Below are 24,214 nucleotides of genomic sequence, written 5' to 3'. Positions count from 1 at the left end.
TAACTTGAAAATATTTTCTCCTGTCTATAGCTTATCGTTTGATTCTCTTAGTGATATATTTCAGAGAACAAAAGTCTGAATTTGTTTTTTACCTTTTGTGCTTTAAGAAAAATAGCTTTATTGAGCTATGATTTACATTTCATAAAACTTAAGTATTAAAAGATATATAATTCAGTGATTTTTTGAAAAATGTACATAGTTTTGTAACTCTCACCACAGTCTAGTTTTAGGATATTTCCATCACCCAAAATGTTCCTTGTACTATTTTATAGTCAGTCAGCATTCCTGCTCTAGTCCCAGGTAATCACTAATTTGCTTTCTGTCTCTATATTAATGCTCTTTTGGGGTATTTCATATGAATGGAATCATGCAACATGTAGACTTTAAATCTGGCCCTTTTCCCCATAGCATAATGTTTTTAATGCTTTATGAAATATAGATCCACCCACTTAAAGTGTATGATTAAATGGTTTCAGTATATTCAGAGTTATTTAACAACCAGTACAATTTACTCTTATAATATTTTCATCACCCCCGGGGCGCCTGGGTGGCTCAGTGAGTGGCTCAGTGGGTTAAAGCCTTTACCTCGGGTTGTGATCCCAGGGTTCTGGGATCGAGCCCCACGTCGGGCTCTCTGCTTGGCGGGGAGCCTGCTTCCTCCTCTGTCTCTGCCTGCCTCTTTGCCTACTTGTGATCTCTGTCTGTCAAATAAATAAATCTTTAAAAAAAATATATTTTTATAACCCCCCAAAAAGAAACTCCATAGCCTTTAGCAATCATTCTGTATTCCTCCCCACATCCCAACCCTAGGCTACCACTAATCTACTTTCTGTCTTATGGATTTACCAATTCTAGACCTTTCATCTAAATGCAATCACACCAGCATGTATTCATTTTGACTGGCTTCTTTCACTTGACATGTTTTAATGGTTCATCTATGTTACAGCATGTATTAGTACTTCCCCTTTTTTGCTGAGCTGTTTTACTTATCCATTCATTAACTGATGGGACATTTCGGTTGTTTCTACTTTTTGGCTATTATTAATAATGCCATGAAGGTTCATATACAGGTTTTTCTGTGGACATACGTTTTCATCCTTTTATTTTTAACTTACTTCCATGGTTATATTTGAAGTGAGTTTCTTTTAGATAGCCTGTAGTTTTATCATATGTATCTATTATAACAAACCAGCTTATAATTATATTTAGATCATTTTCATTTAATGTTAACCATTGATATGTTTGGATTTCAGTCTACAATTTTTTTTTTCTGTTACTTCTTCTCTTTGCCCCTTTCTGGTTTCTCTTGGATTATTAACATGTCTTTTTAATATTCCATATCACTTACCTGTAGTTTCTGGCTGTATCTCTTTGGATACGTTTTCCTGTAGTTGCTATAGGGATTTCGGTATACATATTGAACTTTTCACACTACTTAAATTCAGTATTTTGCCACCTCAAGTGAAATATGGGAACCTTGCCATCATACAGATTTTTCTTTTCACTGTGTTATGTAGTTGTTATATATCTACATGCATTGAAAAGTCCCTACAGATGGTGTTACACTGTAGGCTGTAGATCTGTATCCTCCCCCTCCTCCTCCTCCTCCTTTCTCTCCCTCTCCCCTCCTTCTTCTTCTTCTTCTTCTTCTTTTTTTTTTTAAAGATTTTATTTATTTATTTGACAGAGAGAGAGATCACAAGTAGGCAGAGAGGCAGGCAGAGAGGAGGAAGCAGGCTCCCTGCGGAGCAGAGAGCCCGATGCGGGGCTCGATGTCAGGACCCTGAGATCATGACCTGAGCCGAAGGCAGCGGCTTAATCCACTGAGCCACCCAGGCGCCCCCTCCTTCTTCTTCTTATAAAGCTTTTATTTATTAGAGAGAGAGAGAGAGAGAGGGAAGGAGTAAAGAGAGAGGAGCAGAGGGAGAGAGAGAAGCAGACTTCTCCTGAGCAGGGAGCATGACATAGGCTTAATCCCTGGGATCATGACCTGAGCCAAAGGCAGACCCTTAACTGACTGAGCCACCCAAGCACCCCTCACCTTCTTTAAAGTAGTAAATTCACCCCCCTCCAATCCATTATCTTCATCTGTTACGGACTTTATTTCTTGCCTAGCACCTGATATTTCCTGCCTAGTGAAGTGCTTTGCACATAGTAGCCACTCAAGAAATAATTGTCTGAATGAATGAAACATGCAGATTAAAAGGGCCAAATGCAAAGGTATCAGTGTTATTTTAATGATACAACAAATGGAGCTGTAGAAGTGGGTGATGTGCTGTTGTCTTTTTATTTGCATATAGTTTCCAAATTTTCTATAATAAGCATGTGTTATAAACTGAAAACAAAGAATTTTAAAAATAAGAGCTTGTCTTTCTAATAGTTTTGTTGAGTTTAATCTTCTTAGGTTTCATTTATCATTTTTTGGTGATTAGTTTTGCATGTGTTATTTTTCATTTTATTTAAAATGTTTAAAAGTTATTAGTTTAGATAGTTAAAAACAGCATAGAATCACAAAAGTATTTTCTTTATATTATACTTTTGTAGTGTCTTAATTTTTCTAGTTTTCTGAGTTGTAGCTATTAATTATTAGTAATTTGAAGAGCAGATTTTCTGGCTAAATAGTAAATTATGTGGTATGGAATATAGGTGTGTATAGAATATGGATTATGGAGCTCCAGATACTATTTATTTATTTGATAGAGATCACAAATAGGCAGAGAGGAGGGGGAAGCAAGCTCCTCACCGAGCAGAGAGCCTGATGCAGGGCTCTATCCCAGGACCCTGAGATCATGACCCTAGCGGAAGGCAGAGGCGTAACCCACTGAGCCACTCCAGTGCCCCTTTCTGTTATATTTTTAAAGATTATCTAGGGAAGGAGAAATTCAACCTGGTATTTGAAACACTGAGTCATTAATTGAGGTAACTGTTAGTCATTTAACTCTTGCTTTTCCCATGATGTTAACAATACTGGCTTTATGAAAGGTTAATTTCATTGAAAGTATAAGCCTTGTTTTTTTAAGCTGTTAGTAATTCAGAGACAGTCTTTCTCTAAGGTTACATTGTAATTTTGTTTCAACTTTACAAAACACTGTTTCAGTCCTGGTATATTACATTTTACCCTGTTTCCTTTATGGACCTGAAACCTAGCACAGTGGCTAGTACATAGTAGGTGCTTATTAAATATTGATCAATGAGTGTTCTTAACTGTATAGTTAGAAACACTTAAAAAAAAAGATTTTATTCTTTTTTGAGAGAGAGTAAAGCAGGGGTGAGAGGCAGAGGAAGAAGGAGAAGCAGACTTTCCGCTGAGCAGGGAGACTGATGGGGGACCCTGTGGTCATGACCTGAGCCAAAGGCAGATGCTCAACTGACTGAGCCACCCAGGCACCCAGTTAGAAACATTCTTGTGTTATTTTTGTAGATAATACCACTAAATAATTTAGTGTACTATTTGCAGATTTTACTAGTTTAATTCTCAACAAGATACTCTCATCTCAGATTTTTACATTTTATTTAACTTTGTTCCTATGTATTAATAAAGATTTGCTTTTTCAAGTTTTAACATTCAGAAATTTTCAACACTGTCATGCCATGTTTTTATTTTTTTAAAAATTTATTTTTATTTTGTTTAAGTTTATTTATTTTATTTTGTTTAAGTTTATTTAAGTAATCTCTATACCCAGTGTGGGTTCAAACTCACCACCTGAAATCAAGATGCCTCTTTTGGGGCACCTGGATGGCATAGGCAGCTTGGTTTCAGCTGGGGTGGTGTTCTTGGGACCTTGTCTGTCAGTCAGGGTCATGAGATAAAAGCCCTGCCTCTAGCTCCACACTCTTTGAGTAGCATGGAGTCTGCTTGAGATTTCCTCTCCCTCTGCCCCTCCTGCTCATGCTCGCTCTTTCTCCAATGGATAAATAAATCTTAAAAAAAAAAAAAAAAAAACACATGCTTCTCCAACTGAGCCATCCAGGTGCCCCTAAAATTTTATTTTTAAAATTGAGATATAATTGACACACAGTGTTGCCTTAGTTTCAGTGATTGAACAAGTTTATATGCTATGCTGTGCTCCCCACAGTGTAGTTATCATCTGTCACCACACAGTGCTATCACAGTGCCATTGATTGTATTCCCTACACTGTAGCTTTCATCCCTGTGACTTACTTATTCCATAACTGGAAACCTGTGTCAGCCGCCCATCTCCCCAACCGCCCTCTCCTCTGACAGCCATCAGTTCTCTGTATTTATGGGTCCGTTTCTGCTTTTTGTTTTGTTTGTTTCCTTTTTTAGATTCCACATTTAAATGAAATCATATAATATTTGTCTTTCTCAGTCTGAAAATTTCACCAATTTCACTTAACATAATACCCTCTAGGTCTATCTGTGTTGCCTCAATCATGCTGTATTTTTTTTTTAAGATTTTTAAAATTTATTTGCCTGAGATCACAAGTTGGCAGAGCAGCAGGCGGGGGTGGGGGGTGGGGGGGGGAATGCAGGTCCCCCACTGAGCTGCAGGTCTTGATCCTAGGATCCTGAGATCATGACCTGAGCCGGAGGCAGAGGCTTATTAACCCACTGAGCCACCCAGGCACCCCTTTATGCCATATTTTTAACTGTATTAAGTTGTAGAGCCAAAATGTTAGTGAAGGCAGTTATTTCCTGGCTTCTGTGCTCGTGAATCAGATTGTAACTATTTCTTTGACTTTGGAGTTGTGGTTACTTGAACTAATTTAAGCTGCGCAAAAGATGAGTCTCCTTAGGGCGTTTTCTCTTTTAAAAGTATATTTGGTGTTTTATTGTAAACAGGTTTTCTCCAAGGAAACTTTTCTCTACACCTTACATCATCATCCATTTAGGAACAAAATCCCATCTATATATATTGATCCCTACATATTTTATCATTTGTTATTCTTATGTGTGTTGGTTTTAATTTTACTTATTTTTTTTTTCCTTCAAAACATTCCCAGAGGTTCTTCTGAATAACCCTGTTGTGACTCAGTCTTTGCTGATTACTAGACATTTTCCTTTAGGTTACTCTCCACCCACTTTGGGACTTGTAAATGCTTACCCTCCTATTGGTTCCCTGTGGCCACTGAGTACATGAGTAAATGCCACATGCATGTGGTATGGCTTGTCAGGGAGTGGAATTCTAAGACTTCCTCTACATAGAACAGTTTAACTTTTGTACTTCTAGTCAGAGGAATGGTCCTTGGAACAGTCCTGCTTTCACCCAATAGTTATGGCAGGGATCAGGACACGTCGTCGCTTTGCTGCCTGTGTAGTAGTGAGGCCTCAGACACTGCTGTACCCAACTTGACAGGTATGGTTCAGAGGTGATAGCTTGGGCGGGGTGTGGATATTCACAGCAATCAAGCGTGAATGGAGATTTCAGAAAAATTCTCTCTACTGTTACTGTCCTCATTGTTGGCCAGGGAAGTTTTATGTGCTTTGTTTCTGGTATTTCATAGGTAGGGTCTCAGTAAGTACTTACTGAAAGAAAGAATAGTGAATAATATGTAATATTTTGTGATGTTAAGATATGTCTTGCTTGATATGAAGAACTTAAGCTATATTGAGAGCTGTTGAATGATTTATCCAACTACCTTACATAGTTGTTAAAAAGAGATATTAAAATGTAGTAGCTTCTTAGAGAATAAGCAATCAGATAAAGTAGAATTCTGGCAAGATACAGATTTGTAAATGCTTGGGAATAAATGCCTCAAGTGAAAGATTTTTGTATTTAATTCTCCAGTTACTTACCTGATGAATTTCTAATTAAAATGATAAAAGTTATTGAATAACTAATTGGTGAAAGTGTTTTTAAATAAAATTAAACATTAAATTTAGGAATTGTCTCTGAATTTGAGTCTGAGTCTTATTCTGGATTTTAACTTCTTTAATCCTGATCATTTACTTTGTACAAACTGCTATTTCTATGTTTTTGCCTTATTTTTATTGTCTTCTGCAAGTCTATCAGAAAAAAGTAATAAAATTACCTTTACTTAACAGTCATATTTCTGCTAGCTGGGTCCTGTGTTGCATAGGCGAAAATCAAGTCTGTTTTCTCATCGTAAGTCCGTGATTACCTCGGTAATAGTGATTAATGAAAGATTAACCCGCTAAGGCACCTAATATATATAGTAGTCACTTCACATTGTTTAAAAAAAAAAAAACAAAAAACCAACCAAAAAAACCCAAAAACCCATTCCCAACCTTCATGCTTGGATTTGTGAGGGCACAGTACCTCTGAGTCATCCAGCTGTTGCTGTTTTAAGCCGATGAGAAAAGTGGCATAGCCTAGACCCACTGGGTAACACGGTGACATTTACTTGCCCTTCTTAAGGGTTTTTTGTTTGTTTGTTTGTTTGTTTTTGCCCTTATTCCTTAGCTTGTTCTCCTGCATTTAGTTCTTTAACTCTTCATGATTTAATACATGTTCATTCTTGGCCTTAGGAAAACGTTAGGATGTTTTTTGTCTTCAGAACATTTTCCCTTTTGTTTGATGCTAGCGGATAGGTTGGTGTTTAAGTGGATATCCTGTGCAGACGGATTGTACAGGAAATTGACCTTTAGTTCTATGAGAACAAAAGCATGAGTGGGAAGAAAGAAGGAAGGAAGGAAATAAGACCTTTGACTTGACCAGAAGATCATAGAAGCAGAGATGGGAAGAAGGGGAGTGGGAAATGAAAAGGATTGTTTTCCAAGTCATGGTTCTTTTAGTACTTTGGCTTCAAAAATTACTTTACTTTTATCCTGTATTTATTTTTATATATTTGATAAATGCACAGTATTGTTTGGCCTGTAATAATCTTTTTAAGTTTACATAAAATTGTGCTCACTGCCTTTTTTTTTTTTTTAAAGATTTCATTTATTTATTTGACAGAGATCACAAGTAGGCAGAGAGGCAGGCAGAGAGAGAGGAGGAAGCAGGCTCCCTGCTGAGCAGAAAGCCTGACATGGGGCTGGATCCCAGGACCCTGAGACCATGACCCAAGCCAAAGGCAGAGGCTTAACCCACTGAGCCACCCAGGTGCCCCTGCCTTTTTTCAAATAATGTGTTTTTAAAGCTGAATTTGCCCTTAACAAACCTTCTTTGAGCTGATGAGCTTGTCTCCAGTCCAGATGAATCACATGTCGTAGACATGTCCTTGCACGTCTACAGCCTGTCATCTGTGTCATCAGTGCACAATTCCTGCTCATCTAATTTAAATGCTTTCTCTTCTCTGAAACCTTTTCTGATCCAGAGTTTTGTTTTCTATCCTGTCCTCTCATAGCACTTACACATGATTCATTATTCAACAAATGTTTTTTGAGAGACTTTTACATACATGCACTATTCTGGGTGCTTGGAATTTACCAGTGAACAAAACAGGCAAAAATCCTTGTCTTCATAAAATTGATATTCTAGTTGGGGGGAGTTAGGTAATATACATGAATATAATAAGTAAATTATATCGTTTGTGGTAGTAAGAGCTATGGAGAGAAATAGGGAAGGAGACATGGGGGGAGGTGGGAGTGTTGTCAGGAATAGCCGCATTTTAAAATAGGATAGTCAGAGAATGCTGTACCAGGAGGGACACACTTGAGTGAAGTGTCACGTGAATGTCTAGGGGAAGGAATGTTTTAGAAGAAATAGCCAATACAAACGTCTTGAGGCAGGAGCGTGCCGCACTGCCTCTTTCAGGTAATAGCAGGGAGGCCAGTATCCAGAATGAGGTAAACCAGGGGAGGAGTATAGACAAATATGGGCAAGACAAGTTGTGAAGAGCCTTGCAGGCTCTCGCAAGCCTTCTGCTTTTTACTCTATGGTAGGGAACCATCAAAGAGTTTGAGCAGAGGAGTAACACGATCTGACTTATGCTTTAAAAACTGGCTGGTGTGTTGAGAATAGTCAGAGAACAAAGGTAGAAGTGTGGAAATTAAGAGTGTGGTGAAACCCAGGAGAGAGAGAATGGTGGTAACAGGGTAGTAGTGGTGAAGGGCGTGAGAAATGAATAGATTCTGGGTATGTTTTTGAAGGCAATGCCAATAAGGTTTCCTTATGGATTAGATGTAGTATGTGAGTGCAGGAAAGGAGTCCTGAGGGGCACCTGGGTGGCTCAGTCAGTTAAGTGACTGCTTTCGGCTCAGGTCATGATCCCAGGATCCTGGGATTGAGCCCCATGTCGAACTCTGCTCAGTGGAGCGCCTGCTTCTCCCTTTCCCTCTTTTGGCCACTCTGTCTACTTGTGATCTCTGTCAGATAAATAAATAAAATCTTAAAAAAAAAAAAAGTCCTGAGTGATTCTAAGGATTTTACTTTTGGTCCCTGCCCCCCAGCTGTATTGATATAATGGACATGTTGTGTAAGTTTAAGGTGTACAGTGTGTTGATTTGATACTTAGGTATTTCATAATGATTACCACCACAGCATTAGCTAATATCTGCATCACATCACATAATTACTTTTTTTTTGTCGTAAGAACAATTTAATATCTACTCTAGCAATTTTCAAGTAGATAATACAGTATTATTAACTATAATCACTGTGGTATATGTTAGATGCACAGAACTTACTCATCTTATAGCTAGCTTTTTAAAAATAAATTGTATATTTATTTTTCTTAAGAAATTCTTTTATTATGTTCAGTTAGCCAACATATAATACATCATTAGGTTTTTTAAATTTTTAAATTTTATTTATTTATTTGACACAGAGAGAGATCACAAGTAGGCAGAGAGGCAGGTAGAGAGAGAGGGGGAAGCAGGCTCCCTGCTGAGCAGAGAGCCCGATGTGGGGCTTGATCCCAGGACCCTGAGATCATGACCTGAGCTGAAGGCAGAGGCTTAACCCACTGAGCCACCCAGGTGCCCCCATTAGCTTTTTTTTTTTTTTTTAAGATTTTATTTGTCAGGGAGAGAGAGAGGCAGACAGAGGGAGAAACAGGCTCTCTGTGAGCAAGGAGCCCAGTGTGGGACTCGATCCCAGGACCTTGGGACCATGACCCCAGCCAAAGGCAGATGCTTATTAACCAACTGGCCACCCAGGCATCCCTTACAGCGAGAAGTTTGTATTTAAACTTCAAGGTTTTTGGCCTGAGCAGCTGAAAAGAGGAAGTTACCATTAAGTGAGAAATGGGGAATTGTGGGGGAGGAGCAGATTTGGGGACAGAACAGAGAGTGTTTTTTTTCTAAGTCCAAATAGTGTTATTCGTGATTTATATAATTTTTATATTCGGAAACTCAGAATGACGACGTATCGTAGATGTTCTCTAAAATTACTAGATTTGTAAACCTTAAGTGTTCATATATTGGGTTTCACAAAGTAAGGTATAATCGTATGGCGTTGCTGGTTTTGGTCTGCTAGGATTTAAGAGTTGGCTACAATATCTGCTTAATTATTGTTTCTAACTTTGTCAGTGATAGTACAGAAGTTCTTATTACCCTTGATTTTTGTTCCTTGGATAACCTCAAACAAGGGGGACTTCTATAGTAAAAGAAGAAAATGTTCTTGAACTGTTTGATAATCATTAAACAGGGTAATAATCACAAAACATTATAATGTTAACACCATCATTGGCAAGAAACATTTATTAGTGAGGATCATGTGATAGTATAGAATCTAATGTATATTACAAATACTCTCTATACTTTTTGGCAGGTTTTTTTCATTTTAATAAAAGATTGGCATTTTGTATTCTCATGGAAATTCTGCTAGAGTGGATATTTTCTCAAGTATAAGGGAAAACAGTACATGTGATTTGTTTGGAGGATGTTTCATAGAATATGGTGTTTTGTTTGGCAAACCTGACTGGTTATCTTAATACATAATGCAGCTGTTTCCATTCCTTGTAACTGCATTTAAACAAGGAGCATCTGATTCACATTAACTTCTCAGGGCATCTGGGCATACCTTCAGATTTGTTATAATTATCTTTTTTTTTTTTTTTAAGATTTTGTTTATTTGTCAAAGAGAGGGAACACAAGCACGGGGAGTGGGAGAGGGAGAAGAAGCAGGCTTTCTGCTGAGCAGGAAACCTGATGCAGGGCTTGATCCCAGTACCCTGGGATCATGACCTGAGCCAAAGGCAGGAGCTTAATGACTGAGCCACCCAGGCGCCCCAGTCATAATATTCTTAATGTGAAACAAAATTTAATTAGCTCTGAAACTGTAAAGATACATTCTGTTTAAGAAGAGGAAGGAATGTGATGAAGTGAACTCTAAAACTATTTGGAAGATTATGATCCATCCTACCGCAGGAATGTCTGTAGACTGTTATGAAGCCATTTTTAAAACAAGTTAATTGTTTAAAGATTAAAATACATCTCACTGAGTGTTACAAAATGAGGAGACATGAGCCAGTCAAAAGAAGGGTGGGTTGAGATCCCATTCCATGTAGCCAGGACTATGTGAGCAAAGGCACAAAAAAGCAGGAAGCATCATGGTGTGTGTTATTGGAGGGGGAAAAGGTAAGCTGGAGAAGTAGGTAGAGACCTGATCATAAAAGACCGTGAAGGCAATTAAATTTTAGCTTGATGGTGAACTGTTAAAGAATCTTAAGAAGAGTGACCTGGTCAAATTTTTGTTTTAAATAGATCACTTTGCCAGCTGTGTGGAGGATGGCTTTGAGGGAGACAAGACTGGAGGCGGTAGTCCAGGTGAGAGATGGCGGGGTCTGATCTGCGGTTGGCAGTAGAGATGGAGAGGAGGGTGTGGGTTTGAAAAGAAATGAAACCACAGATTCAAGGTTTTCCTTCTTCAGATATAGTAAAGTCAATTTTAAATTAAAAATGAGTGGAGGGAGGAGAGAGAGAGATGATAGTAAAGTGTTACATCACAGTAGGTGGTTGGAGAGGGGCAGAGAGCCGCTATAAGCACTTCCTGTGATCGAGGAGATCACTGCTGAAGGCCTGGTGTGTTTTTTGTGTAAATGACCTGAACTGCAAAGAGCAGGTGATCTTTATAGGGATCACCTGTTTGTGTAGTGTGACTAAATTTAGGAACCCATAAAGCCTCAAGGAAAAAAAACCAGGTCTTAGAAGGCTTCAAACATTACACATTGTAGATACTCAAATGGCTGTTGCTGGTGATATTTTCTAGAGCCGTCAATTAAGTTCTCAAAATATTTTAAAAAATGTACCACCTAGGAAAAGAAAATAAGGTAAAAACTTTTTAAAACAACAGTTGGAAGCTGTTACATTATAGACCGTGCATAGTAATACAAAGGTATTTCGTAGTGCCAAGAATACTTGTATTAAGCCAAAACATTTTTCTGTTGTTTAACGGATAATTTTAGTATTTTTGTTTTTTTCTGGAAGCACTGTTTCTATAATTTTTCTTTATGTAGACAGAAGATCCGGATTTATGCAATATGTACACATTTCTTAAAGTTTCTGTTACCTTTTCCACAATTTGTTTTGTGTGGAGAGAGTCAGTGAAGAAGGGTAGTTTGGGAGGATTTTTAAAACAGAATTTAAAACCACCACCACCACAAAGTAGCCTGTATGTTTTATAAAACAAATTGCCATGTTTTTGAGTGTGGGGTTTTTCCCCCCATTTTGAGAAACCCTGCTTTTTCTATTTATTTCTGATTTTGGTTTGAGTGCATATGAATCACAGCTGAATGCTCATTTGTGATCTCTGTCTTGTTGCATTTTCAACAAGTAGACTTCTCTCATGTTTAGGAGACAGTGCCATTTGCTCATTCTTCATGGCTCCATATTATACAGTTCTTTTCCACCCTGGAGCCATCGGTAGACACATGCCAGCAGCTAAAATACTGTGTATGTACTGAATTCAAATGAACTTAATTTAACTGTTGAACTTACTGTGAATTCCTTTCTCTTTTTATGTCTTTCAGAAGCCTTGCACCGCCCCTATGGTTGTGATGTTGAACCCCAGGCACTGAACGAAGCCATCAGGTGGAGCTCCAAGGAGAACTTACTTGGAGCCACTGAGAGCGACCCTAATCTCTTTGTTGCACTTTACGATTTCGTAGCCAGTGGTGATAACACACTCAGCATCACTAAAGGTGTGCTTCACTTTTCAGTTTTCATTAGTGGTTAAGAAATAAAGGGGTCTGTTCTAGATTCTGCCTCTGACCACAATTAGGTGATTTGGGCCCCAATATTTTAGGGTTCATTGTCTTGGTTTGGTTTTGTTTTTTAAAAAACCTGTGTAAGGGATAATGTCAGTGTGTCTCCTTTATCGGGCCTATTAAGGGTAAGAGGAGATAAAGAACTTTAGAAAAAGTGGTCTATACATAAACTTTTCTCACTCTCAGGATTCAGTACTCTCTGTAATAGGCCAGCATTCATCTTATGTGGCGGTAAGGTTCACTGTACATCCCTTCTGAGGGAGCCACGACTAACACGAGTCATTCTGCCAGAGCCGGCTGCTACTTAGAGTGCTGTCCCTGGGCTGACTGCCTGAGAACAGTTCGTTACCAGTCCTCATTAAGATTCAGAACTTGTTCCCAGTATGTAAACCAACTACATCACTAGCTATACTACTTATTATTTTGTTTAGCTGACGTTTTCCTTTTTGGGGGAGCAGGCCTTCGAGCAAGAAGAAGGTAGAGTCTAGTGATTCCGTATGCCAGTGCGGGTGTCATGTCACTTTGTGGACCTGCTTGAGTAGCCCTGGCGGAGACCACCTCTCATCCCTGTTCAAGTGCCTTACTGAAGGGGTCATAGGAAAGGTTTCTGTTGCAGTAATACTCTCGAGAGCAGTAGTTTATTTCAGTAGAAAATTCTTATAAAAGGGAGGATTAAGAATATGACCAAGTAAAATCATTCATTATTAGTGTTTCTGAACAATGTGGAACTTTTATGAGAAAGAGCGTCTGGCTGGCTCAGTTGGTAGAGTGTGTGACTCTTGATCTTGGGGTCATGAGTTTGAACCCAGTGGGTTGGGCCGCTGCCTTCAGCTCGGGTCATGATCTCCCGATCCTGGGATCGAGTCCCGCGTCGGGCTCTCTGCTCAGTGGAGAGCCTGCTTCCCTTCCTCTCTCTCTGCCTGCCTCTCTTGTGATTTCTCTCTGTCAAATAAATAAATAAAATCTTAAAAAAAAAAAAAAAAAAAAAAAAAAAAAAAAGAAATTACTTTAAAGAAAGAAAGAGGCATGGACCATTCTCATTGTGTCCTTGGATTGGAATGCTAATCTGCCTAAGCTTGTTCTTTTGAACCTATGAAAGCCTCCTACTGGAAAAAACATGTTTCAGGATAAATTTTTTTAAAGATTTTATTTGTTTTTCAGTGAGAGAGAGAGATCACAAGCAGGAGGAGCGATAGGCAGAGGGAGGAGCAGTCTCCCTGCTGAGCAAGGACCACCCCCCCAATGCGGGACTTGATCCCAGCACTTTGGGATCATGACCCGAACCGAACAAAGGCAGATGCTTAGCCAGCTGAGCCACCCAGGCATCCCAAGGATAATTTTTTTTTATTAAAGATTTTATTTATTTATTTGGCAGAGAGAGAGAGAGAGCAGGCGTGCACAAGCAGGGGGAGTGGCAGGCAGAGGGAGAAGCAGGTTCCCTGCTGAGCAAGAAGCCCAATATGGAACTTGATCCCAGGACCCTGGGATCAAGACCTGAACTGAAGGCAGACACTTAAGGACTGAGCTATCCAGGCGCTCCTCAGGATAATTTTTAACTTAAATGAAATTGTATTTTAGGTGATAATTTGTTAGACATATGCCTTTTACCCTTAAGGTTCAGAATGAGGTAATAAATGGGAGTGAATATACCAGATTAAGATAGGCCACCATTCAGGGAATGTTACCCTTTTATAAAATTTTTACGTGCATCTATTTTTTAAATCCAGAGCAGAAACCTGTAACTCAGACTGGGGTATAGACGTGTTCCAGAGTGGGTGGGAGGCACATACACACATACTTGTGCCAGGAGGTGTCAGAGGCGAAGAAAAAGTAAACATGTGTGATCTCCTAGTTGCAAGTTACTTGAAGGCTTTGGGGTAGTTTTGGGGGACGGGATGGTGATAGTATTTGTATGTGTGTGAGGTTTATGTATCAAGGGAAAATTTTACACAAAAGTTTTAGGATAAAACAAAGGATTTCAAAGAATTTTATACTGTGCAGTAGTCTCTTTGGGCTACAACACACTCTTTTACCTTTATTGATACTTCAGGGGAGAAGTTTGTGAAGCAGTGACTCAGAACATTCTTTCCTAGACACACTTTTCATGTCAGTGTTTTCCAGGATAGCTGTGTCACCAAGGAAATATCAGTCAAGACTGTCTGTTGCTGCCTCAGTTACCAGTTAAGGCAGCTGCTGGTGTGCAGCTCAAGGGCTGGGATTCTTGTTCTCGCATGGTGAACAGTGATTTGTCTTAAAACCCCTGAAATGAGGGCACCTGGGTGGCTCAGTCGGTTAAGCCTCTGCCTTCAGCTCAGGTCATGATCCCGGGGTCCTGGGATCGAACCGTACGTTGGGCGCCGGGCTCTCTGCTCGGCAGGGAGCCTGCTTCCTCCCTTCCTCTCTCTCTGCCTGCCTCTCTGCCTACTTGTGATCTCTCTCTCTGTCAAATAAATAAAATCTTAAAAAAAAACCAAAAACAGAAAAACCTGAAATGTCAGATTTTTCTCTCAGGTTCATATTGATATAAAGTGATGTCATGCTAAAGCTATCTTACTATTTTAAAGGACAAGAAAATGTATTTGAAAAATAACGATTCTTACTTTACTTCCTTCTTTAAAGATTGTTTTTTGCTTGAATTAAATAAGAGTTCTCCCAACATTCCTGTCAGTAGAGCCGATGTGTACATCCCTATTAGTCATACTCATCAATTTCCATGGTACTCACAACTTCCAGAGTAGGAAATTCTCCTAACTTCCAAAAGAGAGGAAAACAAAAACCTAGGATTTTTTGCTGTATCCTACTTATGATGACTTGCTATTACCAGAAACAACGACATACTTGATGTTTACGTTTTCTGGTTTTTGTGGTACAACAGGAAAGCTACACAGGAACAAGTTTTATTTAGCTTTTCTAGTAGCATTGAGTTTTTTGTTTTCCTGCAGATACGGCTGGGGAGTATTTCTCTGCGTACTGGTGCATTTCCACAGCCACAGGACACACACTCCTATCTGTCCCTCTATACATATGTATATTGTATGAGTACATACTCCTAGGTTTTTGTCATTAAATGTCTCACATCCAGGTGTCAGTGGTGAGGGAGTGATAAAGTTATCCTATGGTAAACATTTCTGTGGGTTGCTGGAAAAATTTGACGACTGCCAGAATAAATGATTCTGAGCTTTTCCTCAGTGGCCTATGTCTGACAGCTAGTGGGCCATATGATTTTAATTGGTTTGGTTTTCTTCTGCCGACACTGAGAAGTAGGTGTGAACTCTGTGGGAAGGTGTGCATCTCTCAGAGATAGGGGCCCAAGGCCTTTTCCACAATATCCCCCCCTCCCCCCCAAAAGAAGTTTAGGTTATTAGTTATTACTAATGATACCTATCACCTTTCCTATTTTGTCTGAGTTGCACGTTTAGGGGCAAAATGTATATTAGTGAGTTTAAAGTTCACACCTTTGGGGCGCCTGGGTGGCTCAGTGGGTTAAAGCCTCTGCCTTCGGATCAGGTCATGATCCCAGGGTCCTGAGATCCAGCCCCGCATCGGGCTCTCTGCTCAGCAGGGAGCCTGCTTCCTCCTCTCTCTCTCTCTCTCTGCCTACTTGTGATCTCTGTCTGTCAAATAAATAAATAAAATCTTTAAAAAAAAATAAATCACACCTTTAACAGAAATCAAGGGTATTGACGTCGATAGCAAGCAAAGGCATTCTGAGTAACTTGTCTTAGCTTCCAGCCTCAGTGTCAGCTTCCCTCCCCACACACTAATTTTGGGGGAATGAATAGGACTGACTCATATTCTTGGGAAATGGGAGGGAAGTTGGGAAACTATAACTGTTAAAACTTGAGTCCTGGAATGTGCTTTGGAAGTTCTACCTGCCCCCCCCCCCCCCCCCCAGCAGTTTTTGTTCTGAAAGCATTGCTCAAAGCCCTTTGGTCTGCTTCTGTTTTGTCTTGTTTTCTTATTTTTTTTTTGTTTTTTTACATAAATGGTTTTGTTGCCTCGGTGCCAACTGAAATTTAGCAGTAACAGTCAATCAATCAATGCCTTGATTGTTACTAACACTGAACCATATATAAGATATATTCCTTGACAAACTGTTATATGAGGAAAATAAACTGAATTATTTTTGAGGGGTGAGGCTGTGCCGTTTTCCATTTCTTTCTGTCTTTTTTTTTTTTTAACTGAAGTACAGTTGACACACAATATTACATTACTTTCAGGTATACAATATAGTAATTTACTCTAAACGTTATGCTGTGCTCACCACAAGTGTAGCTACCATCTGTCATCACACAGTGCTGTTATAACACCATCAGCTATATTCTCTGTGCTGCTGTACCTTTTATTCTGGTGATTTATTCATTCTCTAAAGGGCTTTAAGCCTGTATCTCCTACTCCTCTTAACCCGTTTTGCCCATTGCCCCTCCCTCTCCCCTCTGGCAGACATCAGTGTCTTCTCTGTATTTATGGGTCCATAACCTTTCTATCCTTGTATGCCACTGTACTATACCACACATGGGGTTGCCTGAAGATGTTTTTTTAGTTGGTGTAAATGCCAGCAGGTTATTTCTAACTATGCTGCTTCTGTTTAAGCTACACACTAAAGAGGTCAATCAGGATATGATGAACAGCCAAGTTTGTTTTCATTAATTAACGTTGGCATAGGTGTTCCTGATTGATTTTTCACTGAGTTTGACAGTAGACTGCTACTGCTTGAGATGAAGTCCTAACACCTTCTCTTCTCTTTTTTGATGACCTCATGGCTAGGTGAAAAGCTTCGAGTCCTTGGTTATAACCAAAATGGTGAATGGAGTGAAGTTCGCTCCAAGAATGGACAAGGTTGGGTGCCAAGCAACTACATCACCCCAGTGAACAGCTTGGAAAAACATTCCTGGTACCATGGACCCGTGTCACGCAGTGCAGCAGAGTATCTACTCAGCAGTCTAATCAATGGCAGCTTCCTGGTGCGAGAAAGTGAGAGCAGCCCCGGGCAGCTGTCGATCTCGCTCAGGTACGAGGGGCGTGTGTATCACTACAGGATCAATACGACCACAGATGGCAAGGTAAGAAGGGCCAGCAGTGCCTATAGGTGTGGACTGGTTGTTCTTTAGAAAAAATACTCAGAATGACTAAAGAATATAGTTTTTATGTCAGACATGAAACGAAATAATCACTGATGTGAATTTGGGTTATTTGGCATGTGAAAGCTTACTTTTTTCAAGAGAATATGGTAATGGGAATTAAAAACAGTATTACATTAATAGTTTAATGATGAGATAGAATTGAAGGTGAGTGAAGGGAACTGCTATATAAGTTAGTGGTTCTAATCATCATATACAGATACACACACACACGCGCACGCGTGTATCTAGTACATTGTACAGAATTGACAAATTAACCCTTTTTATTTTATTTTTTTAAAGATTTTTTTTTATTTATTTATTTGACAGAGAGAGATCACAAGTAGGCAGAGAAGCAGGCAGAGAGAGGGGAAGGAAGCAGGCTCCCTGCTGAGCAGAGAGCCCGATGCGGGGCTCGATCCCAGGACCCTGAGATCATGACCTGAGCCGAAGGCAGCAGCTTAACCACTGAGCCACCCAGGCGCCCCAACCCTTTTTATTTTTTTAAAGATTTATTTATTTGACAGCGATCACAAGTAGGCAGAGAGGCAGGCAGAGAGAGAGAGAGGGGAAGCAGGCTCCCCGCTGAGCAAAGAGCCCGATGCGGGATTTGATCCCAGGACCCTGAGATCATGACCTGAGCCGAAGGCAGAGGCTTTAAACCACTGAGCCACCCAGGTGCCCCAGAATTGGCAAATTAAACCTTGGATCTTTGAAACTTATAATAATCTCTACCAGAAAGTTCGCAGAGTAACAATGTGGGCTTCTGAGACTGGGATTGATGGATAGTATAGATAGATTAGTTGGACATTTAGCAATGTACCTATTAGAAAGACCAACCATTGTAGAATGGTAGTGTAAGAATGGAGCTGTTTTACTTTCTGAACTGTGAAGCACAGATTTATGTCTGTTCTGTTGAACAGTAAATTTACATTGAATCATTTGTTCTTTCCTTCTATGTGATCTGCATAGTAAGGGGAAAGCACACAGACTTGGCCAAGAGCAAGCAGACCTGGTTTGCTGGGTGACTCCACCATTTCTCTTTGTTAACTTTGTGACCTTCTTATAAGCCTCAGTTTCTCATCCCACTTTATTGGATTGTCATGAGGATTAAATGAAATAATTTCCTTAAAACATCATAGCTGGTACAAAGTAGGAAGTAATTATTCTCTTTCTCTTTTGCATCATCCTACAGACGTACTCTGTCCTGATGAAACCACATAGAATCACATTAAGTGATATGTAGGAGAGACCTAGCAGCTCCACTTCTGGTTACATACCCAACAGAAATGAGTGCATGTGTGTACAGAACACGTGTCCAGGATGTTCGTAGTCGCATTATTTGGAAGAGCCCCAAACTAGGAACACTTAATTGTCTAACAACAGAATGAATTAATAAATTGTGGTATATTCATAAAATAGAATCTCATACAGCAACAAAAAATGAGTGTGGTACTGCTGTGTACATTCTGAGGAAAATCTGTGGCCCACCTAGTTTCCTGCTTTTGTAAATAAATTTTTATTGGAACACAGCCACATCCGCTTGTTTATGTATTGGCTATGGCTGCCTTCTCATTCTTACAGCAGCTTTGAGTAGGTAGGACAGAGGCACCATGGCCACAAGCCTGAAATATTTACTCTCTGGCTCTCTGCAGAAAAGTGTGTTGACCCATGTCGTAGGTGAGTCTCACACGTATGTAAAGTTGAGTGAAAGAGGTTAGTCATTGTCGGGATGGGTGTGAGGGGAGTGGCAAGGGCTTCTGAGGATATGGGATTTCTTCATAATGAAGGCTGATGTAAGTGTTCTGGAGTTACATAGTAGTCATGGTTGGACAACTTGGGGAAAGCCACTGAATTGTATACTTGAAAATGGTGGGCATTATGGTATGTGAATTCTTTCACAATAAAGAAAAGTGAAATGGAAGAAAGCAGGCACAACAGTGCATGTAGTATGATTCCATTTGTGTAAGTTCAGAAGCAGGCAAAGCTATTGTAAGTTGTGAGAAGTCAGGAGAGTGATTACCTTTGAAGGAGTGAATAGCTTAGCTGGGAGGGTGCTGGTAGTGTTGTAATTCTTGGTGTGGGAGAGGTTTATGTGGGTGAGTTCACCTTATAAAAATCATCAATTCTGTATGTAATACGTATCTGTATACAACACAAGTCTCTTTTTCAGAAAACAATAAACAGGCTAGCTCCCTTGGGACATAGGGTTTAAAGACTGTTCATCTTTTATACTTTAATTACTTGCCACAAATTAACTACTGTTTTGCTAACAACCCTGAAATAAAATTGTGGCTCTTTTTTTAATGGCCTAGCCACTCAAAAGTACATCCTAATTAAGTAAAAATTGTAAGATCCTTAAATACTCCCTTTCTACCAAAAAAAAAAAAAAAAAAAAAAAAAAAAAAGGAAGCCAGTTGTTCTCAAGTTATGTTCTGTGCAAGATTCTTTGCAAGATTTCATGACCTTTCAGAGACCAGGTCTCTCCCCTTTCCTACTTAAATCAAAATTTCTGCCTCTGTCTTATGAATTTGGGTTTCATAGTCTTGTTGCTTCATCATATTCGAAGACCCGGTGATCTTGATGATACAGAAAGATAACTTGGAAATCCCGTACCCCCCCACTCTGCCTGGGAAGAGTGGTGTAAAGAGGATTAAACTGAAGTTGTGTTTTCCTTTCTTCTCATCGCTTAATTCTTTCATTTACCTCCGTAAAAGAGCCTCCGATCTTCATATCTTCAGACCAGTGAAATAATGGGCTTTGAAAAAGGTTTTCAGACCTCTTTTCAAGTTGCTAGCTGTTCTCCTGCCTTTCTCACCAGGTGTACGTCACTGCGGAGAGCCGCTTTAGCACCCTGGCAGAGCTCGTGCACCATCACTCCACGGTGGCCGATGGGCTGGTGACAACGTTACATTACCCAGCGCCCAAGTGTAATAAGCCCACAGTCTATGGTGTGTCCCCCATCCATGACAAATGGGAAATGGAACGAACGGATATTACCATGAAGCACAAGCTTGGGGGTGGTCAGTATGGAGAAGTTTATGTTGGCGTCTGGAAGAAATACAGCCTTACGGTTGCTGTGAAGACATTGAAGGTGGGTTGCTGAGAATTACAGTTTCCAGACCTTTTTTATTCCTTTTGTGCTGAATCACTTGGAAATATGAGTGCGCCCCTCTTTAACTTTGGAACACTTTCCACCCACTGGTGCCAAGCACATCAGCAAGTTGATGAGTAACCTCAGTGCCCTTGCTGACAGTGCAGGGGCTGATCGTTCACTGCGATGCAGTGAAACCCACATGTGGGGAAGGTTGGTCTCTGGAGGCTGTTGATGTAGGTCTTAGTGGAAGGTTAGGAGCGGACTAAAGAAGTTACAAAAGCCAAACAAGCTGTTTTGCTTCCTGAGAATGACCCCTGCTGGACGACATTGTTCATGCAGTGCTCATGAATTGTGGGTTCTCTATTGTCTTCTTGAGCTCTCTGCCTCGTGCTCCCCCATCTCTCTGAGATTAGATCACTTCTCCTGATAGTCACAGGAATCTTCTTTCTGATGCCACTGCCCTCTTTAAGCGTCCTAGTATCCAATTACAAAGTTGTCACTCACTCCATTCCCTGAAGATCTCCCATATGCCTCGTAGCTCTGGCGAATCATGTGTAAGGGCTGCTCCTCGGCTTCCTGAGTGTGATCGGTTTCAGTCAGCAAATATTTATTAAGCATATTTTGAGTGTGAGACAGTATACATGGCTTTTCACACATGTATTGCTCCTTAAGGAATTTGTCAGGAAGACAAATGTGTAAACAGCTAACTCTTCTGTCTCCTCTTTGGAAGGCTGAGGTACCTAGGGAAGTAAACTATCAGAGAACTGAGTTATCCATCCAGGTCTCCCAGGCCTCAGTTGTGATGGGATATGATGGCTGAATGTTCCTTGCCCTGCTAATTTTCACTCCAGTTTCAAATATTGGATAAATTTAGAGACACTCTTCTTTCCAAATTGGATGTCTCTGGAGCCTATTCTTAGGTTCTGATAAAATTTCTATAAGTAATTTTAGAATATTCAAAAGATACCTCCTTTTAAAGCTGTAGTTTTGGGATTATAAATTGACTCAAGTGATTAAAATAGGGGTTTGTCCCCTGTTCTGTTTTTTTTTTCTTTTTTTTTTTTTCTTATTTTTTCCCCTTTCCAGGAAGATACCATGGAGGTGGAAGAGTTCCTGAAGGAAGCTGCAGTGATGAAGGAAATCAAACATCCTAATCTTGTCCAGCTCTTAGGTGAGGAAGATTGCCTGAACCATAGGTCTCCTCACAGGTCCTTGTCTCCCAACCCCATTATTTCCAAATGCTGCTTTTGTATCACCATGGTGGAAGTTCTAGGTACAAATCTACTTCAGTAAGTGGTTGTCATTTTTAATCAGCAGGCTCTCTGTTTAAAAATTGCCCTGAAATGGGGTCCCTGGCTTGCTTATTCAGTAGAGCATCTGACTTTTAATCTTGGGGCCATGAGTTTGAGCCCCAAGTTCAATGTAGAGATCACATACATACATACATACATACATAAATTAATTTTTAAAAATTTTAATAAAAATTGCCCAGGAAAGTGGCCTGGGTTGATTATAATATATAAAACTGGCCAACTTATGGTAATTGCCTCAGAATCAAGGTTCAAGATTACTTAGGATGATACACACCAAACATTGTCAAAAATATTTTTACAAAATAGACAGACATGAAACAAAGAACTATTGAAGCAGATTCCAGAAAGATGGTGGGGAAGTAGGAGGAGGCACCGTTTCAACCTGTATCCTAAAGTGAGCTGATTACCTACCAAAGAACTCCGACCACCCATGAAATCAGCCTGAGATCAGAATTATACACGTCTGGATCTCTACAGGAGCAGAAGACGCCAGTGGCAGGAAAAGAAGCAGATTCCAAATTGTGGCCACCCACATTGGTTTATCTTCCTCAGCAGCAGGTGCTGTCCTGTGGCAGAACGGCTCCTCACCCATTCAGGTCACGAAGGAACTAGTGACTGAACTCTCAGCCCTTCTTAAAGGAGGACCAGTTAGTTTCTTTGTTCACCTTGAGCCACGCTGTCCCAAAGAAAGTAGTTTCTTTTTGATTCTTTATGGAGTCTGCCATGTATCAGTGAAATCCTTGGCTGTTGAAACAGTCTTTTTATAAAGCATGATACGGGCTGGGCTCACCTGGTCTTCAACATACACACAATTGCTGTTACTTTAAGATAAACATTGTTAGTGTGCAGGTGAGGATGGGAATCACAGCATATGAGGAACTAAGCTCATTTTGGTCTTCTTGACCTCTTATGAAATTAATGCTTTTCCCCAAGCAGGCAGATACTCAGGTGCCTGTGGATTTCCAAAGAATGACGCAATGAAAGCCAGGACTCCCTTATCAATCACTTTTATCTGAACTTTGCTGTGTTACTTTGGGAGAGTGCGGTGGTGAGAAGGGAAAAGATCACTGCTGAGCTAGACTTTAAAATGTGTCTGTTAATCTTGGCGGAAGTGGTTGGGAATTTTTGGAAATATCCTAATAAAACAAGCTCTGTTCTTCAACTATCAGGTGTGTGTACTTTGGAGCCACCATTTTACATCGTGACTGAGTACATGCCGTATGGCAACTTGCTGGATTATCTCCGAGAATGCAACCGAGAAGAGGTGACTGCGGTGGTCCTGCTGTACATGGCCACTCAGATCTCCTCTGCAATGGAGTATCTAGAGAAGAAGAATTTCATCCATAGGTATGTAAAGCCTGATTATGGCTGTGACTAACCATGAAGCTACCTTGCTTGATGTGCAAATAAAAGAATGTGAGAACCTTACTGGAAATTTCCAGATGACCCAGAAAAGCCGTTTTCTCTTTTACAGGACCCACCCACTATAATGTCATTTCTAGTTTATAAACCTACAGTATTTTGGTTAAAGTATTAATGGGCCTTTGCTAATTCTTAAAACAGAATGCTCTTTATTTTGCCCAGGACCATTTCCAAGAGCCTTTTGCTCTACCTGATGACTTAATTTTAAAAATAGCTTTCTGTCTTAGTAAAGAACTTAAAGTAAAGCCTTGTAGAAAAGCATCTTTTGCTCACCCCTGAAACCTCTCCCAGCGTACTGGTAAATAGGAACCCATGTTCTGAAGTCTGCTTTATTCTAGTATCAGATAACTGCCTCTTGGTGATGCCTCTACAAGTGATACATAATTAGCGGCTTTCTCCTGTGTTAGCAGCTGTCATCCGGTGCTGCTCTATCTGTCAGCATGGACTTACCAACTCTGCTTACAGTGCAGAGGACCAAGAAGAGACTGTTCATGGCCATTTTTCTCAACATCTGAATGGACTCACATTAGGGTTCTCTTTTCCACAGAGATCTCGCAGCCCGTAACTGCCTCGTAGGAGAAAACCATGTTGTGAAAGTGGCTGACTTTGGCTTAAGTAGATTGATGACGGGAGACACCTATACTGCGCATGCGGGAGCCAAATTTCCTATTAAGTGGACAGCACCAGAGAGTCTTGCCTACAATACCTTCTCAATTAAATCTGACGTCTGGGGTAAGGTTGGAAGGGACTTTTTCTGTGTCTGTCATTTTAGGCTTTTAATGTTCTTAATTCTTTAGAGCTTCTCATTTATGTCATCAGTAAACTGCCTTGGCCCCCATCTTTCATTCAACCAGGATTTATTAAGTACCTGTTATCTGCCAGGCATTGTGTTAGGCACTTAGCATAGAAGTGTAAAAAGGAAAGTGGGGGGGGGAGGGGAGTCCTCACTTTCAAAGAGCTCACAATCTAGATCTTGGATTGCATTGGAATTTTACTGATCTTCTCTCTGTAAAGTCCCTGTTTTCCATATTAAATTTATTGCTCATTTTCGAAGTATTGTGACACAGAGTAGCCTCTTCTCTTCAAGGAAGGCATGATGGAATTGCACCTAGAGTTTGTCCTTGTAACTAACTCATCTTGTTTCTGTTACCCTGGAGAGCAGTCTGATTTAGCAGAGGCTCTTGGAC

General features: G+C 40.1%; 1 protein-coding gene across 7 annotated transcripts in view; it reads left to right on the top strand.

Moving 5' to 3' along the window:
- ABL2 (ABL proto-oncogene 2, non-receptor tyrosine kinase) overlaps positions 1 to 24,214 on the top strand; it is a 112,209-nt gene that overhangs the window by 72,367 nt on the left and 15,628 nt on the right. For 2 of the 7 annotated variants that reach the window (XM_045982123.1, XM_045982126.1), the window contains exons 1-8: positions 5,194 to 5,318; positions 10,574 to 10,636; positions 11,839 to 12,009; positions 16,843 to 17,138; positions 20,017 to 20,289; positions 21,379 to 21,463; positions 22,775 to 22,952; positions 23,575 to 23,759. In XM_045982123.1, coding sequence (XP_045838079.1) covers positions 5,201 to 5,318; positions 10,574 to 10,636; positions 11,839 to 12,009; positions 16,843 to 17,138; positions 20,017 to 20,289; positions 21,379 to 21,463; positions 22,775 to 22,952; positions 23,575 to 23,759 — 1,369 coding nt within the window. In that variant the 5' untranslated portion in view covers positions 5,194 to 5,200. Of the gene's footprint in view, positions 1 to 5,193; positions 5,319 to 10,573; positions 10,637 to 11,838; positions 12,010 to 16,842; positions 17,139 to 18,664; positions 18,876 to 20,016; positions 20,290 to 21,378; positions 21,464 to 22,774; positions 22,953 to 23,574; positions 23,760 to 24,214 lie in introns of those variants that run through there. The other 5 variants (XM_045982122.1, XM_045982125.1, XM_045982124.1 and 2 more) reach the window with 3 other exon arrangements.

The sequence above is a fragment of the Meles meles genome, chromosome 17, assembly GCF_922984935.1.
Source record: "Meles meles chromosome 17, mMelMel3.1 paternal haplotype, whole genome shotgun sequence".
In the NCBI taxonomy this organism is placed as follows: domain Eukaryota; kingdom Metazoa; phylum Chordata; class Mammalia; order Carnivora; family Mustelidae; genus Meles; species Meles meles.
The sequence above is the reverse complement of the archived record's forward strand: the minus strand, read 5'-3'. Positions and strand labels throughout refer to the sequence as shown.